Raw genomic sequence first — 18,622 nt, 5'->3', positions numbered from 1 at the left:
GGTCTTTCACTTGCATTGACTCTGACACCCAAGTAGGGGCAATAAAGGAATTTCCATGCCAATGATTTTAGCACAAAACAAGTAATGCCATCAACTCCAGTTAAAAAAAAAAAAAACAAAAAAAACCACAAAATAAAAAAAAAAAAAAAACCACCAAAAAACAGCACATATACACACATCTGCTTTCTGTAGAAAATCTCGATGCTTCGTTACAAAGCTTCTGGCAGAGAGCTGAAAACTTCTTGGGTTTTCAATGACCCTTCGAGCTGTTAAGTTTAATGGTGTTCTAGTCATGTTTGGGACAGAAATTTAGGTACTGTGGGAGTGGAACTTCCTGGAAAAAAGCTAAGACGTTCAGGCAATTTCTATGGCTAGAGTTAAGAGCATTTTTAAGGCATCACCTTTCATATTCAGACACCCACACTGGAAGCTGGGTGTTTACATCCCACTCCTGACCCTTTGCTGCCTGCAAGGATTTCTTCAGCTTTGCTTCACATTGATGTACCCACAGCAGAGTGCCAAGGATGTTGATAGTTTAGCACCTAGTCACATTCTATTTCTGACAGGTTAAACCCAAGGGAGTAAATCACTGTCATGTCTCAAAGCACTTTTTTTTTTCCTTTTCTGTTTCCCATGTCTATTTTGACAGCCAATGAATTATTCTGCCTATTCTACGCTCAGCCTAACAGGATGCATTGTATGAAAAAGTTACAGCTGCCAGAATCCTGAAAATAATTTGCTGGGTATCATTTTACTCCCCTTGACTATCCAATGTGTTTGTCTCCAAACATGAAATAAGGAAAAAGCAGTAAGTATTTTTGCTAACATTTTAAAAGTTGATGGAATCCAAGGAGATTTAACTATCCTTTCAATACAACTGGTTTGTTTTTAAAAATGTTAATTTATCACATATCCCAGCTGGAGACTAGGTTATCAGTTAGAGTTGGAAACTTACTCCCTTATCAACAGAAAATTCTTCAACGACAGAAAACAAAAACAATGTTGTAGGATGGAGTAGAAAGAGCAAGAAGAATTTAGGCAGAGTGACAGTAAGTCAAAATGAAATTTGACAACCACACTAGAGCTCAACAGCAATTCAAACTTATTGATCCCAAGTTTCACTTTACATTTTCTACAAAACATATTACATATAGTCAATGTCAACAACAATAACATGATTAACTAAAATAAATCAACACCCAAAGTGATACAAGGTCAGACTTAAGAAAGAGGGGTGGAAAATCATAGAATTTCAGAATATTCTGAGTTGGAAGGGACATACAAGGATCATTGAGTCCAGCTCTTAAGTGAATAGCCCATACAGGAATCAAACCCACAACCCTGGTGTTATTAGCACCATGCTCTAGCCAACGGAGCTAATATTAATTTTCATTCCAAACTGGGTTGCATAAGGTCTTGAGCAACCTCTTCTACAGGGAGGGGAGGTGGGACTAAATGACCTTTAAGGTCTATTCCAACCTATTAACATTATATGATTCTATGATAAAACCTAAATGTTTGCATGTAAATAAAAATAAAGTATTATCTCAAATACTTCATTTTTACCTCATTTTTTGCTTTTGAAATCAGAGAGAGGAAAACAAGTAGGCATTTCACAGTTAATGAAGCTCCCATGTAAATTCATTTACCAGGATCGTGTATACTAAGCCTTCTTGTCTAAGGACACAGAGGGCTGTGTGCAAGTTTAAAATCATTAACTATTGTTATCTGATAACAAGCCCCAAACCTGCAACATCCAAGTTTATTTAAACTGAAAGGATGACAAACATGAAAGCCAAGCCCTCCTACTCTTTTCAGCCTTCCCTTCATTGTACCACCAGCCAAAAGGGTCTTGGACTCTCCATAAAATGTTTGGCAAACAAAGGCCTGGTTAATTGACAAGCTATTGCTTTTACTGCTTCCTATCACAGTTTGAGGGAATATTTTAGACCCAAATCAATTCTGCACACAAGCGTTCCCACAAGATGCCACACGCATTCCCATTTGAAGCCACTTACAAGAACTGCTACAGCCTTTCTCATAAAACCTTTGTCTTCACTGGGAACTTCTGGAACCACGTGCAAGCCTTTCATCCCCTGATGAACAGCAGGTTCTTTTTATTTGCTTGTTTGCTTACTTTAACCAGGTTCTTTGTTTTCTGCCATCTTACTGCTTTGTTTTTACTTTAAGATAGATCTTTGCCTTTGCAAGGAGTGAGTTACAGCAGACGTGTTTGTAGTCCTAATTGCACCCCAATACCCATAAAAAATAGTCTCCTCATCAGAAGCTGCCTGTTAACAGCTCTCCTTTATTGCTAAAGCTCATTGTAGTTAATTCTTCTTTGTCAGTAAGAATAATCAATCTCAGTCTGTTAATTAGGAAAAGTTTAACAGGGGACAGACACCTGACAGCATAAGCTCTGTTCCTTTTCTGTCAGAAACAACAGCAACCTGCACTCATGGTATAAGCCCTTATTATCACCATTTAAAAGTGGTCAGCATTACTGTTTTATTTATATGCTTTAGGAATGCAAAATCCACCCTGCTTTGTGTATTTATTTCCTTTAAATGACTAGAAGTCCTGGACACTTTTTCTCTGTACTGCAATGCCCCATTTAGGAGTGTTGTTAATCAGCATTCATTTGGGCCACTCAGGTACCCAAGAAGCTTTAAGTCTTTCATGGCTTCTAGTACCACTTCATTCATTCATTCATTATCACAATACCATCTTTGATCATAAAACTGGAAAGACAGTCTCTGTCTAAACAAGAGCATTATAAAGTTAGAACACCTTCCTCCAATTCCTCAGCATTTCTACCCTCCTTTTCTAACAGGAAAAAATCCCCACGGAAATCTGCTAAATCATGTTTTCATCTTTCTTCACACTCTTTTTCCACATATTTTTTCTCTCAGGAACAGAATCCATGTCCTTAGAATGTAAAGCACAACAGGCACTCATGTTTTACTGCTGCCCACACATGCCATCTCAGAAATAGTAACTGGGTAGTGCTACCTGTATGAAATGATGGACAAGGAAGAACAGCTGGAGGCAAACTCCTCTGACAGCACAACCAGAGGAGCAGGAACCATGCTGAAGCATGGAAGGCAAATTTGAGCCAAACCCTGAAGAGTAGGAGGGACAAGAAAAAAAGCTTCAAGGAAGAAAGGGATATGAGAAAGAGGCTGTGTGTTGTGAGCCCATGATCTTAAAGAGTATTCCAGACCTTAAGGGTGCTGCTCAATACCTCTATTCCCTTGGGAATGCACCCAAACAGGGCACAGTCTCTCACTGCATAGAAAGACTCATTTTATCCTCACCAAAATTAAAAGTATGATGAAGGGTTTGTGCAGCCTGAGCTGGGAACACACTCTGAGTAGGTGAGCTAGTAAGCTCTGCAGGTAGGAGACACATAGGATGAAAGTCAAATATCCACAGAGGGAGGAAATGAGACCTTGACACAGAAATATGTGTCTGAAATTCTAAGATCTGAAGTGCTTATGAATAAAAATTATTTACACTGAATCATGCCCACTCGCACTGCTATGCTACAGCCTACTTCTATTTTATAAAAATTATGAATATTATTAGGGGTTTTTTTTAACTTTGTTTCTTGAATCTTATTAAAATAATTTTTAGCTTTTCCTCAGAGATGTGCTTTTTGAGAGAAATCAGAAAAAAATATTTAAAGTGGCTATGCATTCTTATAAAAGAAAAAACACACTGATTTCAACTTTTTATTTTTAAATGTCCAAATTTTTTTAACACTGGTATTTCCAAAATTAAAGGAATTTCATATTTTAGACATGGCCCAGATAGTGTACAATCCCCATGAAAGCAGGTATACCTTTTGAAACCTGAAGAAAATCAGATAAAGAAAATATAAATAACAGGAGAATGCCTATGTCTCCATGCTACATTATTTTTCTTGCTGAAGTTCAGCACATACCAAGTCCTTGCTCTTCCACAACCACACTTCATCTACCTCCAGGGCTGTTTTTTTTTTTTTTTTTTTATTAGGTTACCGGGAAAGCCAAACTCACTAGCCTTGCAAAAACCTGCAGACAAAATGATGGGGTATTCCCAGACAGACACAGTAACCAACCCTCCACATCCCATTTCTGAGCACACCCTGGTTTCAATTTGCATCCACCCATAAACCAACCACTTTACTAATGTCACTAATTTTGAAGATGTGAACACTGCTCCTACCAAAAGACCAACTCTTTGCTTTTCCACCCCTCACTACAACTCCTTGTCTCTGTTTCTTAGCCCCAGAGTAAGGGCAGACCGTGTCTGCTGCAGTTTGGAGCTGAATCAAAGCAGCTGAAGTACATGGAAATTTGGGAAGATCAGCATTTGGCACTGCACTAAGGATGGAAATTTGAATTTGAATTATCCTCAGCTTTACTGAGGATACATTTAATTGCGCATTCTCCTGAGTTTCCCAGTAGACTGGCATACCTCTCCCACTGTCTTTTGTGGTGGGAATGTATTCCAGCAGCTCCCAATACCAGTTAAAGCCAAGCCTTTAAAGCAGTATCAGGGTGCTTAATCACCCAGCTGACTGCAGGGGCAGGATCGGTCTTGGCTATCTTCAGCCATCTCTGAGGCCAGGAGCTGGGTAGGCTCCCCCTCTAGTTAGTGGAGGAAGATAAGCATCTGCAGAGAGTAATCTATCCCACCTCTCTCTCTCTATAAATTAACTGAAGAGGAGCCCAGATAAGTAGTTCAGATCAGACACATTACTTCTGAATAGCTGCAGCTAGACAAGATTCATTCCACCCTCAGCATCCAAAACACTTACATATGTAGTTTCTCATTACTTATCACAGTTGGGACGTCTGTTACTCATTGATTTAGAAACAGATTTTGCCGTTGTGATTTCCTTTTCTTTGTGCAAAACGTTTATTATTCAGTATTTGTATCCTAGCATACAGGAATATAAGTGACAAGACATTTCCTGCACGCACACACCCAAAAGTGCACCTGCAGACCAGTAGCTGGGCACATCTTTAACCCCTCTGAGCAGTGGTTTAAAAGCCCCAAAGGATGCAAAGAAGATTGAGCAGAGGCTCCTTTCTGACTCAGCTCTCCAAGAGCCTCCAATCCCTGTGCTCTGCTTCCAGCTATTTGGGTTTTATTTGCTCCAAATCATTTTGGAAGAGCAACTAAGAGGACAGCATCGCTTTTGTGAAATGATGCTGTTTGGGGACCAGACACAAATAACCACCTGCTGATGGCCATTCCTGGGACATGTCTCTCTGCAGGACTGACAGGCAGCGCAACTTTTCCCACTCCCAGCAATGCCATAACCCAGCCTCCACTTCCCAAGAAGGTCCGCTTCCCTTCTCCCCGTAGGGGTGTGGAGCAAGGCCGGCCCGGGGCCGTGGTGTCTCCACGGGGCTGCGCGCTCCCAGCGTGGCGGTGCCTCGCACGGCCGCATGCCTCGCATGCCGGAACACGCAGCGCCCACGGTCTGGGTAACAGCACTCAAAGGAGTCAAGAGGGGCTACTTATGAGGTTGGATACTACCACCTAAAGATAAGCTTCTCCATGGTTACCGCTCTCACGCAAGGTCACTTTTCTGCCAAAACTCCTCTCCTCCCTCCCTGGCCCTGTCTCCTTCCCCCTCCACTATTTTTTTTTCCCCAAACGTGCTACATCAAAGGAGAAAATGAAAACATTTACAATAATCATAGTCTGACTATTTTAATGCAGGCTGTAGGAAAGGAAACATGTAAGCCAAGCGCTCTTACTGTGCAAGCAGAAACACACTCTCAACCTCATAAAAGTAGTATCTGAGAAGTAACACTTGATTAAAGAAGCCAGTTCTTCGTTTAAGTAGGTGCTTATGGTAGGGAAAACAGCCAGGGTTTCTCTAGAATAGGCCACTGGCCTATCACAAAAAGCAGGAGCAGGCTAGACAGATGAATTATTGTGAGACAGCTGGGTTTCAGCCGGGGTGCGAGGAGATCCCTATTATCCTGTCCACCTTTCCTACACAAATGCCTCTCCCCAGAGAAACTGAGTCATTAAAAGCCAGCTCGTTCACTCCTGACAGGCAATATGCATTGAGTGAGAGGTGATACATTCTCATTTTCAGCAAGAAATCTTAGTCGCCCCAAGGAGCAGCTCACTTAGGAGAGCGGTAATGGAATACTGGGCCTTTCATCTCCGCCTCGCCGCCAAGAGCGCTGCCTGGCTCAGTAACAACCCAAAAGTTATTAGTTAATGGCTAGTTTTGCTGACCTCCATGAAATGAGTTTGGTGGGCTAGGTCTGGTTTTCAGTAGACAACAGCTAGGACCACAAGTGGTGTTAAACAGGAACCACATGAATGAGTTGAACACCCAGCAGGTAAGGACCGAGTGAATTGCCCAGATGCAGCCATGTCATTGCTTTCTCTGCCCTCCAGGGCCATGGAACACAGAGGAAGCCCTCCATCTGTCCAGCCTGCTCCACCCAGATGGGGACCCCCAGCTCCCAAGATCCCAGTTATGTCCTTATTTATATAAACAATGTGTTAAAAACAAATAAACAAACAACAGCAATTTCACATTCTTTGAGAGCTCAGTAGTATCTAGTAGGCACCATTTGGAGCTGATAATACTACAAACCTGAACTGCCAAACTGATGTCCAGAAATGTGTTCCCCCAGTCCTGATCTGAAGATGTGTACTTCCTTCTGGATACATCATTTTGCAGCAATAAAAATACTTTATTTAAGTAATTCCTCATTTTAATACATTTAGTGAGATCAACCTTAGCAGATCAACCCTACATCTCTCCAGGGAAATAAACCACACCCATCCCTCTTTATTTTCTTCCTATTCAATGGCATCTGTAGTCCCAAGTTTGAGCTGCCCCTGGGACGGTGATGGCCTGTGGATTCCAGAATCCTCCATAATTTGAAGAGCTTGCTCCCAAGAAAATGCAGAATTCACCCTGAAGTGAGAGTAGCTGAAATCCTTATACCATGTATAAGGTATAGTATCCCCAAAATACCTTAGCAACAGTTTGTGCTACTTTATATGCCAAGTTTCCACAAAAGACTGAAATCCCAGAAGAAATCTAATTTAAGTTGAAGAGCTTCCATCCATCTGTTAAAGCCTGCACAAATTACAGTACATCACACACAAGCCTTTTTCCATCACTTTGCATGACTAGATAGGCATCTTCAAATAAGACATCTATCCACCAACTGCTTAGATAAGAGATTCACTGAGGACCCACTCCCAAAAGGGAATGGATGCAAAGCAGGCAGCAAACTGCTATCACAGCCCTGAGGATGCCTCCTTTATTGACTTCAAATTTAAATCACATAGGAATTAGCACAGGCTCTGTTCTGGGGGAAACCGGCAAGAGGGTAAAAAAAGGCTCTGCAGAAAGATGGAAGGAAGGTCTTGTGTGGCTCACACATAGATGGCACCTCTTTAGCTGTCAGAAAGATTCAGCCTGAGAGCTGGACATTTTATACAGATGTCATTAACATTCAAAACACTCATGCTCTCTTTCTTGGAAGGCATGGTTAAGTGGTTTTAAACTTCTTACTCTCAATAGTTGATGCATTCCCTTTTCTAACACAGCTGAGACTGGTAACTCTCAAGGTCAGATATGCAGGTGTGACCCTTTATTTCTTTATTTCTTTGCACTGCTCTCCAGTGTAAAGGTACCTCCCTCCAATGCTCTTCTCTGCACAAAAGCTTTTGATAATCACAGAACAAAGGAAAGTTGGTCAAGGAGATGCTGGTACACCAATAGCTGGGCAATAGGCAATATCTGCACAGATACGAAAGAGCAAAGTAGAACCCAAAAAGACTCAAGCATGTCTCTACAGACTTCTCAACCATTCAGACCTGCCCTACCCCGAGGAACATAACTAAGGAAAGCCAGAGTGTAAAGCTACTGCTTCACAGCTGAAGCAAGAGAGGAACCCACCAAGTACAGAGGGAGTTCTCAGACTGGGACTAAAGGCATTCAGCAAAGCAGGAGCCCAGGGCATATATCACTGTGACATGTGTGACAGCATGTTTTCATTATTACAGGATTAAAACTTTTTTTTTTTTTAATTACCTTAGCACCCTGATCTCTGCAGGTGCAGTGATGACTTAATGTAAATTAAGTTTGCAGATTACCAGGAGTTTTTTCTCCACAGAACAGTTCAAGTACTCTGCAGCAGCTTCCTTAGATCAGTGTATATGTGCAAAGATACATTAATTTTTGAAGTCTATCATTCCTCCTTTTTTGATTTTATTTTAATGATGCAGAAGAACTGTACCTGGTACTATTTTCTTGGCATTCTACTGAAATATAAAGCTTTACATATTCTGCTGCTAATCGGCCCACAGATTGCAAAAAAACCAGCTATTTGAACTTTATGTTTTACTCATCTCACAGATTACAGAAAGAAAGTCAAATTTATCTGTCCCAACTCATACAGCATTATCTTTTAAATTAATGGAAGTGAAAAAGAAGTTTGCACTCATTATTCAAAGGATGCAATTATTACTTCCTCTCTCTATATTGTTGCTAGTCAAGAATAAAATCCAGGATATGACCTTTTCATCGAGCATCAAACCAAAAATCCACCTGGGACAGCCACAGGAGGCAACCCTCATTCTTTCACTCAGTAAGTCAGAGCAAAGGCCCTTGTTGCATATAGTTGAAAGGAATCCTTTGAAAAGTTTGGCTTAAAGAAGCATCTAATAAATGCTGATCAATAGACAAAGGCCAAAAAAGATTTCTGTCTCCTCCTGCATGATCCTATCACAAAAAAGGCACTAATTCAACAGATCAGCCCTCTCCCAAATAACCTGCTCCAACTGCATACAGTGTAAGGCCACAGAAAATATTAAACTCAAATTGTGAGTGATACAATGTATTAATGCCATAAATTCTTTAACAGAGACCTGAATTCCAAGAGACGAAAGCATAATAGTGTTGGATTCCTTATATTTTTAGCTTTGTTATGGCAATAATAATGTGCCTTTTGAAGTTAATACAGGGAGATACAATGCCAAAAGGCAAATACTTACAATACAAGAGCACTTGGTACATTTATTTCCTTCAGGCCTAAATTCTTCTCCTTCATTGTAAAGTCTCCCTTCAAATACACAACCTGGAAAACAGCATTTGAACAAGATAGAATGCTGAGTTTTCTCTCTAACAAGCCCCACTGTACAACAATATAAAAAGTAAATCATACCAACTTCTCTGATACAGAATCATGGACTTGTTTCAGCTGTAAAAGACTCCCAAAATATCAAATCCAACCTTTGACTGATTACCATATAGTCAAGTAGGCCATGGCACTAAGTGCCACATCCAGTCATTTCTTGAACACTGTCAGGGATAGTGACTCCAACACCCTGGACAGCCCATTACAAGGTTAAAAACCCGTTCCATGCTGAAATTCCTCCTGATATCATCAAAAGAGACTGAACGTCCCCTGGTGCATCTTGAGACTGTGTCCTCTTGTCCTGTGACTGGTTTCTTCTGGGAGAAGAAACCAATCCCCACCTTGCTACAACCTCCTTTCAGGTAGCTGTAGAGAGAGGATCACTCCAGAACAAAACAAATCCTGAACAAATCCTTGAGAAACCCTAAATGTCTTTTGTGGAGAGAGGGGGAAAGATATCCTTCTACAGCAGATAAATTTGCAAAAATGAAGATGAGGGAAGGCTAAGTCTCCCATTAGAAGTGCCTTTAAAACAGCTTTTTAGGTTGCTTGCTTTTTAATAATTCATTCTTACTCTCTGAGTTTATAATAGATATTAGCAGATATTATAACTAATTGAAATATAATAAATCCATTATATCATGACTGGAGCAATGCTTAACTTCAAAATTTCTGATAAAATCAAATTAACCTAAAAAAATGGCACACCTGCCACTGTGCTTCACAAAGACAACCCATTCTCACTCCCCTTCATAATTTAATCTTCTTTTCTTTACAGTTGCTCTTATCCTTCCCTTCATAACAAAATCATGGTCATTAGTCATGCAAACCCACCTTACAGACTCTCTAAAAAATGACATAAACACACCTGTGAATATTAGCACAGAATATTGCCTATGCATCCCCTGGTCTGCATGTCCTCTACTAAAATATTAAATATTAAATATTAAATATTAAATAAATATTGTGTCATATTGTAATACATTGTGAGTCACCAGTCCACATCTTAGTAACTTGTAGAAGGAGCCTCCCAGGTGATTATGAGTATCATTAGAAATACAGTTGCAAATGTAGAATAGCATCTTAACCATGAAATCTTACCTGGACACACAGGACAACACATTCCCCTGAGTTTGGAAGGATTTTTGCAATGAACAACACACTGTACTTCTGATTCTACTATCACTCCTTCCTGGAAAATAAGCAGATTAGACACATTTATTGTTAGTGTTGTAATTGCTTTAACAAGTAAAAATTCACAATTACATTCAGTAGAATTAAAGTCCACAACATGCCACAAAGCACTGGGTTTCAAAACTTCTTTTCTTTCAGTACCTGCTGCCTGGTATCAGGATTTAGGTTAATCCACAGTCAAAAGGCCCACTTCAGTCTCCCTGACTCCAGACACAGGATTTGCCTTAAAATGCATCAGGAAAAAAACCAAGCATCCTCTTAGGGAAAGGAATCCTGCTTTATCAGGAATCCTTAACCTCAGTAATCTGCCATGCAACTCTAGTGAAAACAGGCCAGACTCAAGGCATTCTCCTAGCTCTCCTATTGGAGGAAAATAGACTTAGTAAGCAGATAAAAGCATCTTGTTCTGTAGAGCCGAGACACTTATCTTTGATATTTTTCCTGATAAGTATTAGTAAATTAACATTTCCTGTACTTATTCAAGAAGTCAAGAGTCCTGAACAAATCTGAGTGTGAGGGTCTATGCACAAAAGCTGCTACCTTTTTTTTTTCTACTTACAGCTGTTTGAGGCAAGGAAAAATAATTTCTTAAATGTGTGGATCTAGGCTAAACAGAATCACCCAGTTTTGCATTTAGACACTGAAACAGGCAATAAAGAACTGACCACATGTAACATATTTAAATTCATGTAGTTTTTTTCATTAGGTGCAAAGATACAGAATACTGGTCCAGCTTCAGTCATCTCAGTGTACTTATTTTCAAAAATTAGTTGGTTTCACAGAGCAGGCATTTTAGAGAAAAAGAGAAAAAACTCTTGAAACTCTTTTCTCCTCTTAGTAGAAGCTCTTCATATTCACAAATCTCTTCTTTGCCATTCTTAGTAGTTGCCTGAGTGTTACTGTTAAAACCAGATCAAATTGTCAGCAAAAATGGCACACCTATTTACAGACATAAGCTAAAATCACCTACATAATTACTTGGTTTGAGCCTGACAATGAAAATGTTATGGTTGCAGATAGCCAAGCTACCAAAAATACCGTGTTAACAGTGCAGGAGCACAGGAAAAAATATTTGGTTGTGGGTTTTTCTTAAAGAAAGAAGAACTCATGGACACATACACACAGAAGTGTCCAATTACTAAAATAATTTGTATCTCAAAAAAGACTTAGAATGCTGAAGAAAAAGGACTTACTTCAAGGTCAAGACAGCAGGAAATGGCATGGCTGTGTACCTCTCCTTCAGCAAAGTTTGGATATTGGGATACTCAAGTCATTTAAATCCTATACTTCTGAAAATTTGGTTATAGCTGGCTGCATCTGAGTGGATTTAAATTACTCTAAATGCAAAGTCCATATTGTGCTTTGGGCATTAAATATTTCAGGTTATTTGGATTGGATAAATGAAGGCTCAGGATTTCCTGGGAAAAGCTTATAACTCAATTAGCACAGTTTTCATGACATCCTTACCTGGCACTGGTATGTAACACAGGGATTGCTGGGGAGGTGCCATTTCATGGAGCTGTTGTACGTATTTCCTTCAAAACTGCAATCTAGAGGATGAGAGAGAAGCCCATCAGCTCAGCTGAATAGTATCTTGTGGGAAGCTGCTACTGAGGATCATATGGTAACATACTAAATGCAACCCACCCTCTCCCCTGGGTTAACGGAAGAGGTAGAGCTGAGATGAAAGAGAAGTATCATGTCCTGGGAGGACTGGCAGCACTACTCTGGACACCTGCTGCTGATGCCCAACTGGCCAAACTCCTTACTAACTCTGACTGGTTGAGAGAAACCACAATCAGTGACAATTCACTTAAAAATGGATGTCAGTGCTTACTCTGCATTAAGGAACTATTCGGTTACACAAGCACTGGAATGGAGAGAGGGAGGAAAGAGGGCAAAAGAAGAGCTGGAAGCATTCATCATCTAGCTTGGCCATGCTATCTTCATCCATTAACCAAAGCCCTCGGGAGAGCTGTTCAGCAAGCACAGCTCAGCATGGATGAGCTGACACTGGCAGAGCTACCTCTCCTTAATGCCTTTCATATTCATTACAGGAGGGATCACCACCCACATGAACTAAAAGCCATCAAGTTCTCGTGTGTGTGTGTGTGTGTGTGTGTGTGTGTGTGTGCAGTGAATCCCGTGGGGAGACATTTTGGACTATCATAGAATTTGGCTTTATTCATCTTGGTGTGCTATATGACAACTCTGTTAACAGAAAACAGGTTTGTTTGCCCATGCACTGGATCAACCCACATTTATTTTGTGCAAAATGAATTTTCATGAAGCTGTTTGGAAAAAATCAAACACCAAAAAAACCCATTAATTTTCACATTTTTGATTACATTTTCCTACTAGTTTCCCTTCCTTTTTCATTTTCTCTTTTGCCATTTTCTGATATTTTGCAAAAAAGAAAACCAAAAAAGAACACAAAGAAAATAATAAAATAACTCACCAGAGAAGCAAAACCAGAAAATACTTACAAAGAAGAAATATAATATTTGTTTTAAGAGTTAGATTATTAATGCAAAGTAATTTCAACTAAAAAATAATTCTTTGGAGACCTAGAGTGGTTCCGAGAAAAATTTTGGAAATAACACATACCCCATTTTCTGTGGGAAAAATGCCCATTTTCCATTCATTGCTTTTAGTTTTTTTTCCTAGTATATTTTATTCAAAATTAGCTCAATCAAAGAGCCCATGAAACCAACAAGAGTCTTGCCAAAGCTGCAGAATCACAAAGCTACAATCAGTCAAACAGTGCCCATGGCACTATTCTGTTTCTACACCCTACCTCAGTACTTAATCTAAATCTTTCTCTGCTGTGCAGGGTGCACTGTCCTGTTTTGGAATAAGTTTTATTTCCTTCTGAAAATAAAGGCAATTCATCAGCCCTACACCAGTAAATCTTTGAGCCCACTGTAAAAGAAAACTCAAGAGTCACAGCTCTGAGGTACTCAGGACCTTAAAATCTCCTTTAAATAATTTTGAATTCAACACAAAATTTAAAGGAATCATGATATATAAAGATAATTTGCAAATGTGTTAACTGCCTCCATTTAAGTTCTTAAATAACAGAAGACTTGTACTTCATTACTTGCAGTAATCAGAAATTCTTTTTCCAGGATAAATACAGAGCAACATAGGGGAATTTTGTAAATGCTGTGGCCATTTCACTTACCTAAGCTGAAATAGGTATATTTTCAAAAGAGATGATCAATAGTCTCAAAGTTGGCTCTGATAATTTCATCTTTGACAAACATTTAAAGGCACAAAGTATACATCTGATTCTCATATTCTTAAGTAGAAAAGCCCCGATGAAATTATTTTGAATAATAAAGAAATACTCAGATTCTCAGTGCATTAAATACAGTTCTCTGACCACTCATACATGCAGGACAACACATCAAGAGAGGAATATGCAGCCCTATACTCCTCTTATGCATTTTGAAGTTCCAGTCTGCAAAACACTGAGTCTTGCAGCAGTCTCACTTACTGCTCACTGAAAACTCTGACGAATACAGAGCCTATTAAATGTGCTTAACATCCCCAAGCTGCTGAAGCCCAGGTCATACTGGTCCCAGTCTGAGAAACAGTTTACAAGTGTACAGGACACTCAACATGGAATGAGCTGTGCTCTTAAATATCCATGTATGTATTTTACCAGAATCAAGGTTCAAAAGCTAGGTTGGAAAACAGCAACTGCAAAATACCTTACATATTTGCTCAACAATTATGTTCTTTAATGTAAAATGTTTCCTCTAAAAGAAAGCTAATGACCGTGGGCTAATCTGCATGTACAGATGTGCATATTAAACTGAAATTTTCAGCTCAAGGATTAGTCTGGTCGAAAAAGCATGAAGGTGGTGCATTCAAGGAGTCAGAACCACTCTTGCTTGAAGTGCATATCCAAGCTATGCTACAAAACCCTCTGCCCTGCAGCACCAGCCATTGTCCCTGTGGAAAGCAGCAAGGGCATGGCACACCAGAAGCAACCATGGTAAGGAGAGTCTGCAGGCACCTAAAGGGAAGTTTAAAAATGGGAACCAGAATGGAAAAAACTGCAGAACCACTGGAGGTACTAAGATTGCTCTCGAGCTTTGGTGTGGGCCAGCGGGTTGAATGAGGGAGATAGAGCAGCTCCCATTCAACACCAGTGTGAGGCACGGTGGGAGCTGGATTTCAGCAGATGCTTAGCAGAAGGAGCAGCATGAAGGAAGGGCAGAGTTAGCCAGTATAACAAGCAGTCGTGGGGGAGAGAGATGGGGGAAGGCTGAATGTCAGACAAAACTGAAAGGTTAAGAAAGGAGTGTTTTACAATCTCTGGGTGATGCTTTAACCTGTCTCTGGCTACAGGTGTGCCCTGACACTCTGCCCTTTGGACGCCCCAGAGCTACACCCACTACTCACTCTTCAAAAGGAAAAAGAAACAAAGCCCACATACCAGCTAGTTTTTCTGAACTTCACTTTCAATGTACAAATCTCTCAGCTGACACCTGCAAACATATAGCCAGACTTTCCTAGTCCCTCTATTCATAGCATGGAAATTTCTGGGCCTCATCTAAATTAATCTGAGTGAAACCTGCTACATTCTATGTGCCAACTCAGTCAAGCCATTCTGGCTTATCCATGTTTAAAGGTCTACCATATTTGCCCTAGAAAGTAGAAGTCATTGAATGTTTTGTTTTCAAAGGCATCAGCAAAGTCCCTGATGTCAATTTCCACAACAGAGTATGACAGAAGATACTTGAAGTTCCTAAAAACCTTTAAAACTTTTTTTTTTCCCCCAAAAGCCCTTTGGAAATATTAGTACATTAACTTACTTTCTCCATCCACCATTCAAAGAAAGAACAGGAGAAAATAATCAAGGAAGATCAGAGCTTAGGACTATCACTTAAATGCTGTATACTTACTTCTTCCTGAATACCTACTTAAAATAAAATTTTTAAAGGGTTACAGAGGAAGGGAACCCAAAAAGCCTGAGAACAGTCTAAGGAGTATGTGAAAGATTTGACATTATTAAGTAAATTTGATCCTGACTCATATATTCCATAAGGAAAACCTTTAGGATTCCACATATGGAAGGAAGTTAAATATTAGTGGTCTACATCCATTTTAAAAATGCTAGAGTGATTCAAATCAGTCAAGGAGTGTGTCCTAATTTTTCAGTCTTTCCTGCTCCTTTCTTTAAAAATAACTGGTGTTTTATTAATGTAAAATATTAACTTTCAGTTAGTTGTAGGTTTTGTTGCCATTACCTCCTTCAACCCAAATAGTTCAGATAAGTCCTGGATAAACATGCAAGCCTAAAGTTGCTTATCTGAATCTAACCAAACCACTGAATACTTTGAAGTTGGTCAATTGTTGCATATGCAGTGGAAACTAATGCTAATTACCTTCTAGTCACCTCTTAAAGGCAAAATGATCATCGAGATTTAATTCTTCTGGCACAAAAAAAGAATGATGCTAAAATAGTTAAATAACTTCCAATATAATTATTTCGCTACTTTGTTTCAAATTTTGCATGCCATACTTGAACACCTTTGTTTTAAATATAATAAGCCAACCTTTGGCCAATTTAATTTGAAAGAACAATTTCATTCTAAAACAAGCATCCTCACAAAGAATTAGACTAGAATAACAAAAGAGGCGAATTATAGTAGATTTTTCTATTGGCATGTGGACAAGCTGATGATCAGGAAGACATTTGTCTTTCCAAATTGTACAACTCTGATAAATGACCCTTTTTTTTTCTTCCCCAGATACCCACCCATATAACAGTACCATGGAGATAGGGAAATTGACTGCAAGAGACAGTTTAGTAATGCTAACGCTCTGACAGTGTCCTCAGGAGTTCATTAAAAAACAATCCTTTATTACTCAATTTGACATTGCCTAATTAGATTCCAGAAGAAACTTGTGCTTATTTTAGTCTAATGAGAATTTTATAGACAAGTCATTTCCTTATTCTCCCAAGAGAAAGTGATAGATTGGTGCACAATAGACTGGCTCCTTATCCCTCATTTCTTCAGAATCTTTCTTCTCCTATTAAGTCTTTTTTTTTTTTTTTTTGCTTTCCCTCCACTTTCTGTTTAAAAACGCAACCTCTCTATTGGCATGGAAAATAAACATTAGGAAAAAGAAAAGAGTCAGAAGACATGTTTTATTTAGTGTTTGATAAATTAATCCTCAGGGAGGTATCCAGGCATGCTAACACTAAATACCAGCTCCAGCCAAAAAAAAAAGCCAACCCCAAAACCCTAAACAAAAAAACCTACACCAATAACTTGCACATTCTGCAGTATTTCTCTGGCATGAAATCAGCCAAACTAAAAGAACATATACCTACTATGAAATATATTTTCACATGTCATAGTTATGGTAGAGCCACTGACAGCTACCAGAAAATTAAACTTCCTGTTGAGTTCATCCTGGTCTTCATTTGTCAACCAAGAAGCATGAAAATGTATACAAAACCTCCCATGCTTATCAAACCTAGCCCTAAACAGTGAAAATCCAACTCTTTCCTCTGTAACCAAGTACAAGCAAACCTATTTGCAGCTGAGCCATGGCAATTACAATACCCAAGGGATGCACAGGGGCCATATAAAGGCTGCCCTACACCGCAGAGTGAAGAGGCCATGGCGGTGAGCTGTGCTAGGACTGCACAATTCACATGTGGAGGTTGCAAAGCAATCCACGTTCACTGAGCAGCAGAAACAAAGACATCAACTCCTCCCAGTGCTGTTTTTTCCCTTTGCATACCACTAGAACTGAATTTTACCATCCCAAATGTCTTATGTTCCACGTATAGGGTGAAAAACATTGCCCTGCAGGGTTCCTAAGAACTTTGCAATTTAAAATGGCATACAGTTAGAGCTGCCATTGAATCTTGAGCTGATACTCAATGTGCTTGCCAAGCCTGGCAGCGGGAGAGCTTTAACCTCTCATGGTTATGAGGGCTGTCATGAATGATGTTGCTCAGTAACAAAGTTACTTGCTCTTGTACCCAATTTTCCTACACCAGCAAAATTATCCAAGATCTGTACAGCTTACACCTTCAAAATAAAATTGCAAAAAAATTCTTATTCCAGTACTACATGTCCTAAGATGTTTATCATTTTCTTCCAGAAAAACATTACATGTAAAACCATCAATGTGAAAATTTGGGTAACTGATGTTTCACTGAAAAACTGTTTACGACAACATGACAAGTCTGTTCATTGAAATTTTCTTACATAAATGGAAAATTGTATTCACCAAGGTAAATAAGAGTATCTGAAATTTGAGGCACTACTGAACACAACAGACATTCAAGAGATATCAAATGTATCTGCTAAGGCCTTTGTAAGAAGAGTTAAATCAAAGAAAGGATGGAGAGACAGAGTCCTTTTCTTAGGCATAACCAGAAGTAATCAAAGATGGCACTGTGATGATACTGAATGGTACTGTCCCTGGTGACTATCTGTCACAGCTTCAAAACCTCTGCCTTTTCTTCAAATACAAAGCTAACATCTGAATTAACACTGAGATGAACCTGTACTTCCAGCCTCAAGAAACAGAGTTTCTGGTTTAGAGCTGGAACGCTCTCCCAAGAGACTCAGAAGGAGAGAGAAGGGCCCAAAGAAAAGTTAAGACTTGATTATGTCCTCAAACCATCTGTCATAGACATCCCCTGACAGAAGCCAAGTCTAGATTATTCAAATGAAAGTGAAAGAAATTTCTTTAAGAAAATATACATATTATCTTCACATCCCATCCCCCTCCATCCATGTATTATCCTTTGCCTCAGATAGCTTTCCTTAGAGCATGCAAGGATGGACTGCAAGTTATAGTGTCCCACTGGAGCCCCACAAAATATCTCAAGTCAGTCTAGCAGCAGGACACCAAAATGGTGTTGGGTACCTCATACTAGGAGTGTCCAGAGGCAAACAAAGTACAAAAGTACATATGGATCCTGCAGGGTGTCAGTAGAGCAGCCAGAACATTGATAATCTCACAGCCTCCCTCTAACTGCCTTTGCAAGCCAGCTCTAATAATTGAAATTGGCTGCAATCCTCAACCATAGTATTTGATATCCTTTCCAAGAAATGCGCAATTAACTATGATGCCTTTGGATATTCAATATTTAGTAGACCTAGCACTGTTGTTGCCTGGGTTGGGATTCCATTCTCTGACAAATTCCCTATCAATGGAGCATAGCACAAGAATTTCTAAGATCAATAATTAATTATTAAAAAGAAAAACAA

At 39.5% G+C, this 18,622-nt stretch overlaps 1 protein-coding gene across 8 annotated transcripts in view; it reads right to left on the bottom strand.

Moving 5' to 3' along the window:
• BMPER (BMP binding endothelial regulator) overlaps nt 1-18,622 on the bottom strand; it is a 150,591-nt gene that overhangs the window by 101,875 nt on the left and 30,094 nt on the right. For all 8 annotated transcript variants that reach the window (XM_085573317.1, XM_085573320.1, XM_085573318.1 and 5 more), the window contains 3 exons: nt 11,838-11,920; nt 10,278-10,368; nt 9,034-9,116 (listed from right to left, as the gene is read on the bottom strand). In XM_085573317.1, coding sequence (XP_085429443.1) covers nt 9,034-9,116; nt 10,278-10,368; nt 11,838-11,920 — 257 coding nt within the window. The remainder of the gene's footprint in view (nt 1-9,033; nt 9,117-10,277; nt 10,369-11,837; nt 11,921-18,622) is intronic.

This window comes from Lonchura striata, chromosome 2 (assembly GCF_050655825.1).
Source record: "Lonchura striata isolate lonStrDom1 chromosome 2, ASM5065582v1, whole genome shotgun sequence".
Taxonomy (NCBI): domain Eukaryota; kingdom Metazoa; phylum Chordata; class Aves; order Passeriformes; family Estrildidae; genus Lonchura; species Lonchura striata.
The sequence above is the reverse complement of the archived record's forward strand: the minus strand, read 5'-3'. Positions and strand labels throughout refer to the sequence as shown.